The following is an 18,015-nucleotide window of genomic DNA, read 5'->3' as shown; positions in this document are numbered from 1 at the left end:
TTGACTTAAATAGAATCTATCGTAATACAGATAGTAGCATTCAAATAATGGCGCATGGTCCACCAACAAATGCGTACGTAGCTGTGTCTGAGATAAGCTGCAGCTTAACGCTGGCACAGCAGTCGATGGCTTATCTCGATTTCAATTATTATGCTGGCGCTTTCATTGGTTCGGTGTGGCGATCACGGAGCGGCCGGGAGGGCGCGCGATAGGGATTGGGGCGGTCTCGATTCACGTTATCTGAAATCTCGCCCAAATCGGACTTTGCCATTATACGCTTGATTATGTTCTAAAAATTTAGCACAATCGTCTCCGCAGTAAATTCAAAATGAAACATCTACTAATGTTTTGTACTTTAGGCAAACTAAACAAACAACAGTTTAATAACTCTTACTTAATGTTTGTCCTTAGGTATGGAATGGACCTAAACGGCGCAAGAAGAAAAAACGCAACTAGAGAGACAACGAGCACCTTAAAAGCGTGGCTGAACGAGCACAAGAAGAACCCATACCCTACGAAGGGCGAGAAGATAATGTTGGCGATCATCACCAAGATGACACTGACGCAGGTGTCGACGTGGTTCGCCAATGCGCGCCGCCGGCTCAAGAAGGAAAACAAGATGACGTGGGAGCCGAGAAACAGGGTCGATGATGATGACAATAATAATGACGATGATGACCATAAAAGCAACGATGGAAAAGATGGACTAGGTATGTATCTGAATTAAAAACTTGTTAGAATGCTTTAACGTTTCCCAAACAAATTCAATAAAATTTATCGGTTCGCGGAATATCTTATAGTTTCGTTTTACTAAATAAAATTTCTCTTCTAGATGGAAAAGACTCAGGAACCGGCTCTAGTGAAGACGGAGATAGACCTCAGCAAAGATTAGATATGCTTGGGCAAAGGACAGAATCAGAATGGTCCGAATCACGCGCTGATAGTGGTCCCGAATCACCTGAACCTTATGAAAGACCTATTCACCCAGCCTATCAGCATTTACCTTCCCGTGCGCCACCCGGCAGCACTCCAGCCTCAGCAAAGCCCAGAATATGGTCACTAGCGGATATGGCAAGCAAAGAGGGTGAAGCACCAGCACCACCATCACCAGCATCCGCGTTCTACCAGTCAGCAGCCGCTGCGGCGGCAGCTCGCCTTGCTCACCCCTACAGCCGACCTGAGTTATATCGAGGCCTGTATCCTCCGACTCACCCGGCGGACGTGGCCCTCCTCGAGTACTCTCGTTCGCTGGCGCTGGCTGCACCTGCCCCCGCACCTCCAGCTCCCTCACCGTCCTCATCGTCCACGTCGTCGCTGGCCGAGCCCCCTCCCCCACCTCGGGCCTGACCACAAGCCCCACGCCCGCCGTTGGCGCATCGACAATAATTTCGATCTCCCCTGAAAGTGCCGCGAGAGGGCACTCAGCCTGTAAATAGCGATAGACTAATATAAATATGTATACATACGTATAAATACGTGATAATAATTATTATGCACCGGTAGAGAAGCTTAGATTTGTGATAGTGGACACATGCGAGCGGTGCGCCACCTGCCGCCGCCCGCGCCGTGAGGTTGACAACTCGCAAACGACGTCGACGCAGCGCCCGCGCCGACCGACCGACAATACTAGGTGCTATACAAGTTGGACCTTGCGACATGTTGCTGTAGTTATTATTGGAGGTGGTTAACGAAGTGATTTCATTCAAAATAGGTATTAATATGTGTTAAGTTTCTTATACATAGATAAACAACACTGTTTTAGATTATTATTTGTATGTAGTGTAAATTATTATTTCAAATATTCTACTTATATTTAGTGCCTAATTACGTCCAGTGTTTTCTATTGTTTGATAGTTTCTTATAATATCTAACATTCGAATTTTAATATTTATTGATACGAGGTCAGTAGTATAACGAGTCGTTAATATAAGATTTTTTTATCTACAATACTTATATCAATAATTTATATCAGATTTGGTGAGGATTTCAGAAAGTCTGTATAGCTTTTTCTAGTCAAGAGACTATGATTGTCTGTGTTAAACATATATGAAATTACATAACTATGTCTAGTAATCACCTTTAGTTACTAATGAATTCCCGATGGTAGGGCTGGCATGAACAATAATACGTCATCAATATCAACATACTATGATGAAATCACACAGGTATTTTATTAGAATTTCTTACGCCGCGGGCCGTGCTGTGGCAGGTATGGGAGTCCCTGGTATAAAACCCTATTATCTGTGTTATAATTCATAGGTAATAGGCACCTAAAGTTAGAAACTTTAAACCATGTGGGACCAACGAAACGTGAAATGCGGAAGAGAGTCGGGCTTCCTGCGAAATTAAAATAATTAGAGTCCAAATAAAAGTTGCTCGCTGCTATAGTACATAATTGTAGGAAATTTACTGTCACAATTAAAATATCTAGCATTGCTGTTAACTTTTGTTTGCGTATGGCAGAACGTTATAAAATTTGAACAAACCATGTTTGTGTTACATACGCATAAAGGTGCCTAATTTCCATTTCATGTTGTGCCAACTTTTTATATTACTGAAATTATCTTAATTAATTTGATCGTTACTTACATTTATGCATTTATATTAATTTCCGTGATGTATTTAATGTAACAAAGAGCCTTAGTTAAAAGTTTAGTTTTTAGAATAGGTTAGCGAGAATTATTCTTTAACTTTTGACTGTATGGAGGTGATTTTTTGTTAGTTTTCTTTTTACTGATTCGTAGTATTAACGAAACCGTTTCCGCTTACAACTCTAGCAGTTTTTGAGTTTATAAACGCGATACCACACCACGCTTGTGTATTACATCACAATCTAGATTCTCTTTTCCATCTCTCACTTACAAAACTGATATAAAATTAGCTGCCAATAAGTCTTTTTCTAGTTATTGAATAATATTAATTTAGTTTTATTTTCTTACACTGTTGCAATCTGTCTGCAGCATTGTGAACTTAGAGATCTGAATAATAAAGTGTAATTTATTTTAATGCTAAGTATCTATTAGATATTGTTATAGAAGTGGAGAGGTCGCAGCTCTTTGTGATTCCGCTCAACCTGTTCACACTTTGCCAGGCCCGATATTTCGGCGTTTTGTGCTGCCAGCCCTACTCGAAACGGAAATCTATCTCAACTGTAGCATTCACACAACATTCGTCTTCGTAAAAATTGTCATAACTAAATAAAAATGGCCTTGTATAATTATTGTAAACGTTAAAATAATGTAAATTCACATCGTTTATTTGTTTCTATACATTGTACCTATAATATTTTTTTTCAATATTGTAGAGACTGAAAGTCCAAAATTGAGTCTATAGTTTTGTACATACGTCGCTGTTGTAAGTATATATTGTAATAATAACGTGAGTATTTAAGAGAGGTAAATGCAATAATTTTTCTGTATTAGAATTCCTTTTGATGTAAATAAGACACGGATGGAAGACGTGAATCTTCAAAGTAGTTATGTAAACATCGAAATGTATATTCGATTGTAAACGATATACGAATACCCTAACGACAATGTATATTTTCATTAAACAACATACTTGCATTTCTGAATTCATATTTTACTGTATAATAACCGTAGAGTCAGTGCCATTCAGCGAATTGTAGCATCAGAAACAGTTGTATCATACATGGATTTAGTTGAAACAAAATAAGTGTTGGTAAAATTATTCAATGTTGTCCAATTTTGTTAGCTTCAAACGTCTTTTAACCGTTTTCCCAGAAAGGTGTGTGAATAGATGCAATAAAATTTAATACAGAAATATTTGATGGTTGTTTCAATCATTCCTTACCTATAAAGAACCCTAAAACAAAACTTCTACCTAATAATATGAACATTTGAGTGAGTATCTTTGGAAACTTTCATAAAGTTCTACATACCTATAATATCTTAATCTTATTGAACCATAGTACCTAAATGCCTGGAAGCTAGTTAATGTCTGACCTGAAGATAGTCTACTTTATACTAGTAGGCATACAAGCATAAAAGAAGTATCGATCGTTAATTACAAACCAAAATATTTTTTCCTAAAGAAATGTTTGTAATAATCACAAAGGTAAACTGAATGCCCAATTTTTTGAGAAGATTTTTGATTCAGTTTTAAATCACCCGTAATTAAACATTATTTCATAGAAGTGACACCAGAACTTTAAATACCTACACATTCTCGTAAAAAGGAAATTTCACAGTTGCTAAGTTATCTGTTGTTCAATACTAGAAGCCTATTTAGTATCTTTACTGATTTATGAACATTTTGTTTTTTGAACTCCAAACTAAGTAAATCAGGTAAATGATAAATAAAGACCCAAATAACTACCGACTTCTAAATTTTAACAAATATCATAAGTAATATAAAAGTTTATAATTACATAAATATAATGCATTGCAAATCCTTCTTGGTTTAATAATACTTGTAGACGGACGATTCGATATTCAGAAGAGAGTTAGCAAGAATATTGAAGAATGACAACTGACGGTATAAAACAACTTGCAACCAACAAAAAATTTAGTGAATCAGGTGAAAGTACTGAAAGCAGAAGAATATAACATTTATAAAAGGCCTAAATGGAGAAACTTAACACAATAAGTATAAGTAAATAAATAATATAACTCACAAGTAGGTACTCACAAGTAACTGCGATAATTTCTGTGCCCAACACAGTCTAGGTACACAATTTGGAAATACACACACACACACACAATTATCAACCTATAAGTGGTCACAGCTGAACAAAGGCCTCTTCTCGTACGGACAAGGTTTGAGCATTAATCTCCAGGCTTGCTCAATGCGGGTTGGTGATTTTAAACATAGAATTAGAAATTGTTAGCCCAGATTTCCTCACTATATTTACCTCCACCATTTGTCACTGGTTCCAGAAAAATGTTAGGATATACTTAACTCAGAAAAAGTCACATTGGTATTTGCTATTGGAAAGTTTCGAACCCGTACTCTCATGCATGAGAAGCGAGAGTCTTAAGCTTCCAGGCCATTACGACCAGGTAATGTACCTAGACACAATCATCTATTTGCACAGAAATGTTACAAAACGTACAAAATAAAACTCTTATTACTGATGTGTGGTGTACTTATTACTGTATATTAGGTATTACTGGACTAGCTTTCATATGATATAAAGAACTATAATGTAGGCACAAACAGCTGACGTGTTAGTTACAAAGTATTTTGGTAAATACTAAACTGATATACCTACGCAGACGCTTTCGTAAACGATATTAAATATTCACCAGCTTTTTTAAAAATACACAAATCCGAACACCTCTCTTTTAGGCTCTATGCTCGTTTGAGTTTCATGATGAAAATAATTCAGATAGGTAAAATATACGAAGTAATAGTAATAATAAGTAGGTAACTAACTCCACTGTGTTCATAAAAATACATAAACTGTTATAATATAATATAAGTAAATACAACATACATACAGACATTTGCCACGTTATTATAGCGAAAAGGGCACACTAGTAACTATGATTTTAATAAATCCGTACATTTTCTGCTTCGATGTAACATCACAACGAACATGCCAGTAATGAGGCCCGTATAGATGTCTGGATCGTGAAGGACACACAAAGTAACAAGGAATACTGCTGATATTCGAGTGTACGATATCTAATTATGATGACTACCCTTGACCAGTAGTAAATCTACTTAAAGTGTAACAATAAATCAATCAACGATTACCGGGACACTCGTACGTATAGTATCAGTATAGCTCATCGCGCCATCCGCCCAATTAGACATCAAAGCATTTCAACGGTAAACACTTTATTATGAAAGTGCACAAATTTTCATGAACGTAATTGGGCCGAAGTCTAACAAAATACGCATAAATCATCGATGTAGTGTGCTTTGATGTGACCGTGTCCGGAGTGACGTCACACCGCCGTCTGATATGTCGTACATTCATTATTTGCTCACGTATACTAGATGAAAGGCGACCACAATATAAATAAACAAATCGTGGAACAGCCTATGGAGACGTTGAAAGAACTTCTTGACGGAATTATAATAGAATTCATGAGAAATACATGCACTCAAATTGTGTTAATAATTTTCAATTAAAGTGTTAACGATACACTTATCATAAATTGTAATTCATGCTATCAAGTGTTTATAACAAAGCGTGAAAAGTTGGTGAAATAAAAATGTGATGGCATCAACGCAGAAGTGTTTAGTTGCCGAGTCTATGATGTCATGGTCCTTAAGTGCGCTGTAAAGAAGTTTTACCTCACTGATAAAAATAATCAACCTTTTGATACCGATAAGTAGGTAGCTACCAGCTTAGAGGAGTCCTAAATAGTCAGTTTATGAAATACACACAAAATTACATGATACTCGTATAAATAGTTTTCACGTAAAGTTATATATATACAATAGTCAAATTTCTGCACTTTTTTCATCAACATTTAGGCCATTACCCATAAACCATATCCATAGGTTGCGGCAAGTTATACAGAAGACCGAAGGGTATAACTTGAAACGCCAAGCATAGTGGATGCTTGGCGTTTGTAGACTATGAGAAGACCTTGATTCGATCGAGACACTGTTAAGGTCTCTCCAGCGTGACCATATTGCCAACTGGTACTTTGAGGTTTTGAAGTGCTTATACAAAAACCACCACCATGTCGGTTCGAGTACGGGATTAGAGGACATGGGACACACCTCTGCAGCGAGGTGTAAGGCAAGGAGTCATCATATCTGCAAAACTGTTAACCACTGCATTGGAAGACCCTTTCAAATTCTTGGAGTGGAAAGTATCTGACATCAACTGCAATTACCTCATTCACCTCTGTTTTTGCCGCCGATATTATGGTCATGACAGAATTGCTGCAAGATCTAAATCAATGCTCGATGACCTATATAGAGTTTGTCAACAGATCCAAATCAACATGGACAAGTCGCCCATGTTACGCCCAATTCGATATCAGTAGGGAGCTCTATTCTCGAAATTGTTGAAGACTTATACTAACAGCTTTATTGTACTTGTGACAGGTTATCCAGCTGGGTAGGTACAATTTCGAGAATCAGGTCTTCGAATCCAACTTGGATGGGCAGCCTTTGGGAAATACGCAACATCTTCTCATTCAACATACCTCAGTGTCTCAAGACGAAAGTCAATGTTTGTTACCAGTGATGATGTATAGAGCAGAACCAAAAACCGATTCATAAGGAGCTCAAGGTCGCTCAGCGCGCCATGGAAAGGGCTGAAATGAGAACCTCCTCCTTTTTGAAAAGTCTCAGAAAAGAACTCAATAAAATTCTGAATTCAAAATTACAAAAATAAGTACCGTACCTACTATTATGTTGATATCTATTTGTGTACACAATTTTCAATTAATAAATGATATTTAATCAACGGTGACATTACAAAATTATGATAATTTTAATTAAGAAATTATTAGTTATAGAAATCTTTGCGGCTATAGGTAAGTATGGATACTGCACCATTATTTTTAACATTAACGCTATTAAGCCAAGTTATACGTTAAGAATAGAAGCAGAAAGTTGCAATAAAATAAATAAAATCGGTTATTGTTTATTATATATTGTTTGTATATTATTTTATTTAATTGCGTAGAAATGATTTTAATGGTATGTAAAATGTAAGTAACGTCACGGCTATTACTTCGAGAATGGGTTGGCAGATGTATATTTATAGTATACGGCTTGAACATGTTCTTATTGGTATGCCATTGTAGTCCAATGCAATATTTTCAATTCAACACTAGGCATACTTTAAACTCTATGCAATTAAGTATCGATAACACTGAAAGAGACTGTCATTTACGCTACTTTTATAGTGAAATAAAATAAAAAATAATTTAGCATTTTTGACCTAAAAAGTGAGCTGTATAACAAGTATAGGGGTCAGCGCATACTGCTAGGCACAGTCAGTCGGGATACGTTCCGGCCGAGCGCACTCACACGCACGCACGACACACAACACAACAAAACATCGTTAAATATTTCGGAATGGTATGGCTTTGCAGTTTAGCCGTAAAATAAACATTCAGTTACTAATATTTTGTTTGTATTTTCCTTAGGTACTCGATCACAAATGCACACCTTTATAAAAGTAACTATATTTAAGCTAAACAAAGCTGATGGCTATCTTGTTTTAATAAATAGAGGTCATAAACTATTTATCCAGACTTCAGTGGATTATGTGTCTACTTTTTAACAGTTATCTACATATCTTTTGAATTCCATATAATAAGAGATATCTTTTTTTGTAACACCAAGCACAAATCCAGAATCCGGATTCGACTTTGTCCAAGCCGAAGAGAAATTCGAGACCCCTCGGTAATCACGGTTAGTACCAGTCGGCCTGTCCTACAAGAATGACGGAAAAAAATATTACACCAATGTTTCTGTTCTAATCTTTAAAAGTATTTTTTTTCAAATTAATCCAATACGAGTAGTTTACGATTCCAGACTATGTATTAAAGTTACGTTTGCAGATGGTACAGTTTTTCCTTATTTTATTGTTTAGTACGTCTAGCACGCACGAAGATGATTTCTGAAGCAAGGTACATAAAAAGATGTAAGCTATGAAAGCATTGTAAGTAAAAAATTCACAGTTACATACAAAAGCTAAAAAAAACCCTTTGATATTATTCATATATCATGGTCCCTAATATAAATTATTATTTTTAATGAGCCTAAATATTCTACCGTCAAAACAACGTAGTCCAATCTACATGTAGTAGCTATGTTTCATGGTTCTACAACGATTAGAAGTGTGTGTAATTCTAATTCCTAGATTTTATTACAAATTTCGTTACAGGTCGACCTAATAGAAGCGTATCAAAAACAAAATTAATATACCTATTTAAAACTGTAATCTTTTTTAACAAATCAGTTATACAATGTACCGTCGGCTAAACCGTTTGAAATAATCAAAGTTTCCTTGTTATTGCTGTTTTGCAATAAGGTTGTTTTGAATATTAAGGAATCTACGTCAATACAGGTCAGGGGTGTGACCATTTTCGACCTTATTATCAACGCAATTTGTTAAGGGACATTCGCGTCTGGCGAATGGCGCGATGCATTTGAAAAGGTGGAATAAGAACTGAAGTTTAATTAATAGATATTGATACATAATAAAGGTCTATACTGAGTCTTAAAGCGCAAAGAATCAAGTCTATCTAGCTGCTCACGATTTGCCAGGTAAATTTTATTCTAGAATATTTACAAACTTTCTTCGCTTTATCGTTACTGTTAAAATAGAGATTTGTATAAACGTTATATTTTTATTTGTGTAATTTTAGTAAATTGACTGTTTAGTTACTTACAATAGAAAACCTGCATAGTGTCACAAATCATTAATTACTTGATTCAAATCCGAAAAATCTATCAAGAATTTCTGTACGGTATTACAAATTATATGACACGTACCTTTTTCTAAGAACTAGCAGCACTGTTTGTGAAACTGAGTGAAGCTCACTACCGTCTAAAATTTTAGACAAAACTACTTGTTACGTATATCCTCTTTTCATTGAAATGAGTGTCACATTGATTCAAGCAATCCAATCAATAAATTATTTCATCCGTTCAAAACCTACGACATTTCCTTACAATTTCCCAAGGCCAATCAACATGTCTGTGATATGACTCATAGTGAATTAAGTATTTAAGTTCACAATTCAATTACAAACTCTCACGCAGCAATCACGCGTCATTGTCACCTCAAGATGCTCCCTTTGTTGGACCTCTACCAGACTATATCGCCGTCATTCGGTTCGTATAATAAAGCTATCGAAACGATTCATTATGTTAAAAGCAAATTCTAACGTCACATCGCACTAAGTGACTTGAGGATTTCATTCAAAGTCGTGAGAGCGATATATGCTGACCGACAACAACGTATGGAAAAAAAGACTTATTTTTACAAAGGCGCTCAGGGCAACGTGTTGTGTAAATAGTCCAACATGTTTCTATAACAAAGAAATCTTAATAGCCGATGACGGGCAAAAGTCAACATAACAATCTACGGGTTGATTGCTCATAATTTTATGTGCACACTTGGACGTAGGTGCTTGGTAATAAAGCCCACTTCCTCGTGATTTAACTTTAAAGTTTACCAAGGCTCTCGAAAATTTGTAAGTTATGTTTCTGTTTATAGGATTAGCATAAAACATGGTTATCTATTGCATACCTGGTTACTAAAGCGTTGTTCGAACGTCGCGATACAGTCTCATTGTACACGGATTATTTCAATGAAATAAGGACTTTAATAACATATGTTTATAGCTGGTTTTCAGCGTCAAGCTCAAGGAGAATCCTTGAGGCAGGAATTCCGATTTCGTAGCGGCGACTGCTATGCCATCTAAAATATTGGACATCTCCATCTTGGTTGGTGTTTTGCTCTTTCTGTGGTCACAAACAATGAGTCGGGATCGTCAAGGGAATGTATGCATACTTTAAAATACGTTAAAACCTTTCTCCCACGTGGATATGTACAATTTCATGCAAGTTACTCGAGTGCGGTTGGATATCACGGCATATTTGTACAAAATGTTTCTGCCACTTTGTTGTACTGTGAATGACTGAAAAAAATACACGTATTTAGAAATACGATATATAATCTTTATCACAGTTATTTACAGGCAATGATTTTGTAATGTCCTTTAAACGATCTTAGATTTCAAGTTGATTATCAACATAAACGCCGTCCTCTAGAATGCTAATACAATAGATAAATAAATTAGGGACAAGCCTTCATATTAACATTCAGTATAAAACCATCCTTTGCTTGCATCTGAATCGTGATCTGTTAAGGTTGGCAAAACATGATTCAACTTAATAAAATATGCATATTTTAAAATGTTTTCAGTTGCTGCCGTGTTTTGTATGATATTAATATTTCCTTATAATTACAATTAAATCTTCACATAATAAATTATTTAAATTACTCGACTTCTGTTTGTTGTATTTTGAGTTAAATGTTTAAATACTTAATTACAATATTGTCACTCGCTGCAAGTTCAACGGACTTCTTAAAGAGACACACAAAAGAATTTTCGGTCATAATGTGTTTTAGATCCTTGATAGATTTTTGTAATAAATACTGTCTCCAACCCTAAAGGTGAACTAAGCTCCCACCCAATTCTACGGGGCATCTGAATGATGGCTTGTATTATTTTTTGTAAGCATGCCATGTCATCGGAACGATTGTGGTCGGTTCCCTATGATTTATCGATGTCCATATTACAAATACGACACAACATTATGCGATTCTTTATTTCTTCTTTAAGCCATATTAGTATTCCGCCAACAATCCTGTCCAGCGTTGGTTTTGTCATACCGACTAAATGTTATTTTGTTGGAATTTCAAATAAACAATTGTTGACTTTTTTTTCATAGTTTTTATTTGCAATATAAATTAATGCGGGACTTCAATCAGCGTTGACCAAGTCGGTTGGCATATTTAGAGCGCTCATGAATTAAAACCTGGAGATTATGTTTTCTTTCATTTCAAATACAACTTAATTTGTACGCAATAATTAAAACAATTAGGAGTTGATCCGCATGATACCATGTCTTTTGTATGCTTATTTATGTGTTTTTGTAGTTCAGATGATGTAGTGAAAAAGATGTAAAACCAAAGCAGTGAGAATATTGAACACAATCGATCGATAGATGGAGTTCGGGAATCCTCAGAAGTGTTCATGATAAATCTGTTCCAGCACGCATGGCAATTAATTGACTTGTGACACTCCATCGCATCGCTGCGGAGTCTTTATGTGGTCAAGCGGTAATTTGCTGCAGCCGCGTTTGCGGGCAACTGTTACTTCACTGTTATACTACGCCGTTGTGTGTACCTACGTTTGATTTATGACTATGCGATTGCTCACTGAGTATTCCTAAATTGTATTTCAAAACATTGTTTCATAAAAATTGCGAATTCACTAAAGATATAATCAGTTAACGTTTCCTAAACTCTACCAAATCCATCCACTGTGAAACAGGTCTCCATTTCGAGATTATCACACTAACATTATCTCGTGCGTATTATAACTGAATTCGACTAAAATTACTGTCTAGGCAGTTACCTAATTATACACAAACGTATGTGTTCTAAGTTTTGCCAAGTACTCATACTTTGTAAAAGAATAGTTGTTTTCTTAATGATGGCTAATGCAGGCAGTAACGAGTTTTATGTCTTTCTTTATAGTTTGCTTGAATTAAGTAAGCACTGTAACACATTATTAAAATTTTTACTTCGTTAGTTACATTATGTGCGCCACGAATTTCACGCGTAAATATATGTAAATATATGTATACCACGATAAACATATACAACAAAAATAAAATCTCGTAATTATGCTAAATCTTTAAACGGCTCCGCGTACAATCAGGGCGTGAAGTTCAAATTTTCATTTAGCTGCGCACTTTGCGTTATTTGAAAGTGACCCTAAATCCCGCGTCCTCTGTGCAGATAATTCTTAATTTGCATATTAACGAGAAACTTTGCATCGGCAATACCGAAAAATTCCGGAGGTCGAGTGTGAACGGACAGGTGGTGCGGCGGACTAATGCCGGAATATTTCTCAAATCCTCCACCGCTGTCACGCCACCGGTATGTTGTTGCCCTTGATAGCTTTTTCGTTCCAGAGATATTCATTTCAAGGATTCGCCGGCAACGTAACTAGGGATGTACTTACCTTTTAACAATAGTAGTTAGTTTCAAAATTACACATAAAATTTGGTCATACATAATTTGTCGACACCTAACATTAGCAGTTTATAGATCTACTTGGAAAATACAAAACTGATTTATACAACCGATACATATAATTAAGTCGAATTGTAAGTGTATGTGTTAAGTACCGAATGTATCTACTATGAGACATACTTACCCTTAAGTATTTAAAATAATATGATGAGCGGCGAGTGCTTTGAGCGTGTGGATGGTAATTACGTGAACAAACAGGGAAACCAAATGATAACTACCACACGATATTAGAAACGGCTCATTAGGTCTTTAAGCTGAAATGACAGCTCTATAAATAGTAGACAGGCGTCTTCTAAGAGTATATTATTATTTTATTTATTTTCGAATTGTCAGAGCTAAAAGAGAGTATTTGTAGTGGAAAGGTGGTGCGATGACAAAACATCTGTTCCGTGTGTGGGAGCCTTCGGCGGCTATTCCGACTAAATCGTTTACCGCGTCCGCGACACCCCGTAAACGAGCTTAATGCGATCGTCGATGACAAATATAATCTTTGCTCTAAAGCGAGTTGACTTGACACTGTTGTTATTCCGAGAAACGGAAAGATTTATTTTTACTCAAAGAGCTAAATATTCAGGTGAAAGATATCTGTGAGGGCGTTGTTTGGCCGACTCGTTAAATCTGTCGGCGGAGTCGCGTCTTCTGTGTAATCGCGCCAATGATACTGAAAAATCTGAGCGGATTTAATTGCTTTGATTTTCAGTCTCAAAGAAGGAATAACATTTTATTAATATCCCTTCTAGTGAACGTCGGGATGGTCGGAGTTGTTGATCACATCAACAGACGTGGCCATTACTGATTAAATTTATTGATACGTAATTATCGGCTTTCGGTGCATCAATGTTTAGAGTTGAGTATGAGTAGGTATAGCTCGTGCTCCACTTACACTCGGATCGTAGCACGGCCTCCTACCGTGAAGCTAGCTGTATTTCATACACTTTAACAGCTGCTGTAAAGCAATTAATATGACGACGTTCACTCGTTTAGTTGTACACATAAAGAAATCTCTATTTTTATTATAACGATCTTGCTTACATTACTTCCTTATTATCACGTTTTAGACATTATATTTAATATACAGCGCTAATTATGAACGAGTTCTTTATTACACAAAGTGAAGGCCCATTCAGAAAATATCTTAGAAGAGGTTAATCGCTATTGTTATTTTTTTCTCATTTAGGGTTCAGCAACGCGCTTTGAAGTGAGCATTTATTAAAGCAGGGGCGAACAAAGAAACAGTGAGTTTTATAAAAATGTTTCGTTTTCCTTTATAAACTGTTTGTTTTCTGTCCGCGGTTTCGTCTATGTCGTCAAAGGACTTTACGTTGCGAGGCAAAAAATATATTTTCTAATTTATAATTCAGTAAAAATATTAACATTTGGTTCTACAAAAGTGTAAAAAGAGCTCACAATGTCTTTATTTTTGGATTTATTATTTAACCTAAATGACGTAACACTACCTAAGAATACCTGCAATTCTGATGTATTCTGCCAAGCATGGTGGTTACCTCTTGCTCAATAGTATCCAGCTGATAATGAGAACAACATAAAACACAAAAAGTCTCATCATCCGGTTAGAGATTTTATTAAATATCAATTAATCGTCTCAACATTTTTTTTATCTTTTTTATTAAACACAAGATAAAAACAATATCATTGAAATATGTACATAGAGAACCCTTATAAATAATAGTTACCTATTACTTGACCAGTGCTAATTTAATTAACATAAATTGTTATGCTGGATAAACGAAATTAGACATGTATTTTTTATTGTCTTAGGTAAATGACGTGTGAACAGCATCTTGTTAATTTTTATTTGCTATACAAAAGCGTGTCCCTCAGCCAGTACCAGTGTTGAGGAAGTTGGATGTTAAAATGTCATTGTCCTCACATCCCGGGCTGGTAATTTGATACAGTTAACATAGTTTCACGTGTAATTTTAACAGAACTTAGACATGAATAACAATAAACAGTTTTATTCATTGTTTTAAAATTAAGTACCTAATTACCTTCACATTTCGACGTTTAGGTATGTTAGAACTATGGAATATGGGACGAGAGAATTTCGAAATGAAGGATTGGATGGATCTTCTTTGTAACGAGTCTGTCGTGTTTCCACATATATAGTTCCAGATCCCGCGTTACTGAGAATTATAAAAAGGAAAGCCTCGATAATATTTTACTCGTTTTAGGGATAAATGAGGTTCCCATACTCAGCAGCATAGTAGTCATGGCTAGCTTAAGAGGGTAGTTTGGATTGGAAATAGCACTCTTAACGCGGGATTCACTTTATGCTGTGTTAGTGCGGATGACCTAATATGACGTATTATATTATTTAAAATTAATTTGCACCCACTTAAAAGTAAATAAGGGATATTTGAATAGGATATCAATGGGAGAGGTACCCATAAGGCTGGTAGTATTCCCATTAAACAGACCAGCGCTTTGGTTACGGGCAGGCGTTTACACAATTATAATTAAAAAAAAATTAATGACACATAACCTTAGGGGCCATCCATAAATTACGTCACACCAATTTCATGATTTTTGCTCCTTCCTTGTCACAATTGGTCACACTTCATCCCCCCCCCCTTAAGGTGTGACGTAATTAATGGACCCCTTAGTTGTTTCTAACTCTTGGCCGCTGTTTTACCCACTAATGCAATCTTTATATATATAATTCTTCTGTAAGTGTGTATGTCACTGAACTTCTCTTAAACGACTGGACCGATTTTGATGAAATTTTTTTTAGATTCACAATTTTATCCGCTGGACAATGTTTTTTTTTTTAATTATTATTTAATTTATTAGTAGTGGTTGATTTTGGAATGTTTTATATTGGATCCGACAAATTTTCAAATTAAAGACGTGTAGGTCGACAGGACAACGTCTGTGGGGTCCGCTAGTTTTAATATACAATATTATATCATAATGTGATGGTACATAGAATAGAATCTAGTTTCGTTAGCTTTCTCGAAAACCTTTTTTTATTCGGAGTGTAAAGCACAATTTGGGAGGCTATAATTTAATATGTCTAAACATTCATTAGTAGTAGTAAGTACGTACGGACTAAATAAATGGATGCCTCTAAAGTAGCTGTATCAAATGTCTCTGACGACAAACTCAATGTATTCCGCCATAGCCTAAACAATACGAGCTTTATTAAAATGCGTATTAAACATATCTTGGAACGAAACAAAGGTCGTTCACACCGGTTTGGTTCCTACAAAACGTGGTGTGGGACCGTGACCGCTTGAGTTCCCTCAACCATTTTTAAATTTCGTGTACACAAACAAAAGTATTCGAATGATAATCACAACATTAGTAGTTCAACCATCTTCTAATCATACTTTGAAACATCTGTCACTTATATTACTTTTTAACTAATTAATTGTACGTTCGCGCCTCATATAAGTAACAAGTTAAGCTTCGAGTAGCCCAAAAATAAAATACAAAACGTTTTTGTGGCTTTTCAATAAGTCTCTCTGTCTGCATGGACCAACCAAACCATAGTTTCCCAACCACAGCGGCGACATTAACCGCCTAACGGCTCGTTGCCGTAAAAAATGTCTCCGTAAGTAGGTAGTTAAGAATCCGCTGTACCATTTATTTACAAGAGTGAATCCGTCTTAGAAAAACTAGCATTCAAAATTATTAATGGTTTGTTTGAATGGTGCGTCACGCGGCTCATTGTTGGCGCGCACTCCGTCCGGATGCGCTCGCTGACACTAATTATTCCCATAGTGCTTGAATGATAGATTGCCCTGGACAAATCACTTCTAGCCTCACTCCCAAACAGTAATAAAAAAGTCGTGTGATTAGTTTTTTTTAAGACGGAGCCCACCGATTGTCAAAGAACGTGGGATGACTTGTACCGTTTGTCTAAAAAGGTAATATGTTACTGTAAAAAGTAGAAATGTCCGCGATGCTATCGCGCGTACACTTCTGTCAGATTGGTTACTTTAATCCCATTTAAAATTATTAACGTCAAAAATAACAACTGTAAAATGTTTATAATTTAAAATCCGTGTCCAATCTCTTTATCGTGGTTTTCCTACAATGGTTTTGAGAATCTATCTGCAGAACGATGCGATGTTTGAATTTAAATATCTGTTTGCACACATTTCCCGTGCGGTAAATAGAGCACAGTTGGCGCAGTGCTTAGCGGTAGCAGGTGAAGTTCTAATTAAGAATTTGCTATCTCGAATGGTAGCTAATTATGTACCCCGCATGTGTAAACATCTGATTATGTCTAAATAAGGAGCCAATATAGGTAAGGTCTATTTATCTCTATACAATTATAGATCTTAGAACCGCTCTCATTGTAATAAGTATTGACCTCATTGCCTTTAAAAAAATAATACACTGAATATATTTCTTCAGCTCTATGTCTAGTAGATTTTAAGTTCTCAGGGTTTTTAAGTGTCGGAGCTGCGGACTACCCAGCGGGTTTACCGGGGCTCCGGCTCGACAAGCAGGAGTAGGAACGGGTTGGTTTTTAGTCAGTAGAAGTCTGACACATTTATCAATGACAAGTAGGACAAAAATGTTATATATATTCTAGGAAGATCCTGAGAGTACACCTGAATTCTGTATAAATGAACAACGAAAACAACCTAAAACGAAAAACATGCAAATAAAAAATATCTAAAACACACTTATTTCCAAAAAAACAAAAGATTAGCAATACAGAGTCAGACGTCCTTGTCCAGGTTGTCACAATATTGAGGTCTTTGAAGTAAGCCTACAAAGATAACAATGTACCAATGCTTATTTCACTTACCTACATTTGTGAATAGATTTCGTGAACGATACCTTAAAGTTGACCTATCAACCTCAAACAAAGTAACGGAGATAACATAACAAATCGCTTCGGTAACTGCGATACTAACTGAAACGATAGCGTCGATCGAGGCGGGGGCCGTACCGCGCCCAATGAAATATTATCTCCTGTGTGACTTACGAGTACTGGCCTCTCGACCAAGCATAATGACATTTTAGTATTACAACATTTTATCTACACGAGACGAAAAGTTCCAAGATAAGTTAAACGCCAACTGGTATATTGTTTCAGAAAGTTGACAGCCGATGTAATTTGTTAATGTCAAGCGGCGTTTGCGGCGACCGGCGACATAGCGACGTATCTGCGCCCGCGGCCCGACCGATCTGACGTAACCTAAAAATACACGGCGACACCACTTCGCCCCAGCTCCTTGCCTATCTGTCGTACTGATTTA

General features: G+C 36.2%; 1 protein-coding gene across 1 annotated transcript; it reads left to right on the top strand.

Moving 5' to 3' along the window:
• Positions 1 to 375: 375 nt before the first annotated feature.
• Positions 376 to 3,788, top strand: LOC126912371 (iroquois-class homeodomain protein IRX-5). The gene is made up of 2 exons (XM_050704158.1): positions 376 to 710; positions 833 to 3,788. The coding sequence occupies exons 1-2, from the start codon at positions 398 to 400 to the stop codon at positions 1,345 to 1,347; spliced, it is 828 nt and encodes a 275-aa protein (XP_050560115.1). The 5' UTR covers positions 376 to 397; the 3' UTR covers positions 1,348 to 3,788.
• Positions 3,789 to 18,015: the final 14,227 nt, after the last annotated feature.

The sequence above is a fragment of the Spodoptera frugiperda genome, chromosome 25, assembly GCF_023101765.2.
Source record: "Spodoptera frugiperda isolate SF20-4 chromosome 25, AGI-APGP_CSIRO_Sfru_2.0, whole genome shotgun sequence".
Classification (NCBI taxonomy): Eukaryota; Metazoa; Arthropoda; class Insecta; order Lepidoptera; family Noctuidae; genus Spodoptera; species Spodoptera frugiperda.
Note: the sequence above shows the minus strand (reverse complement) of the source record. Positions and strands in the feature narration are given on the sequence as shown.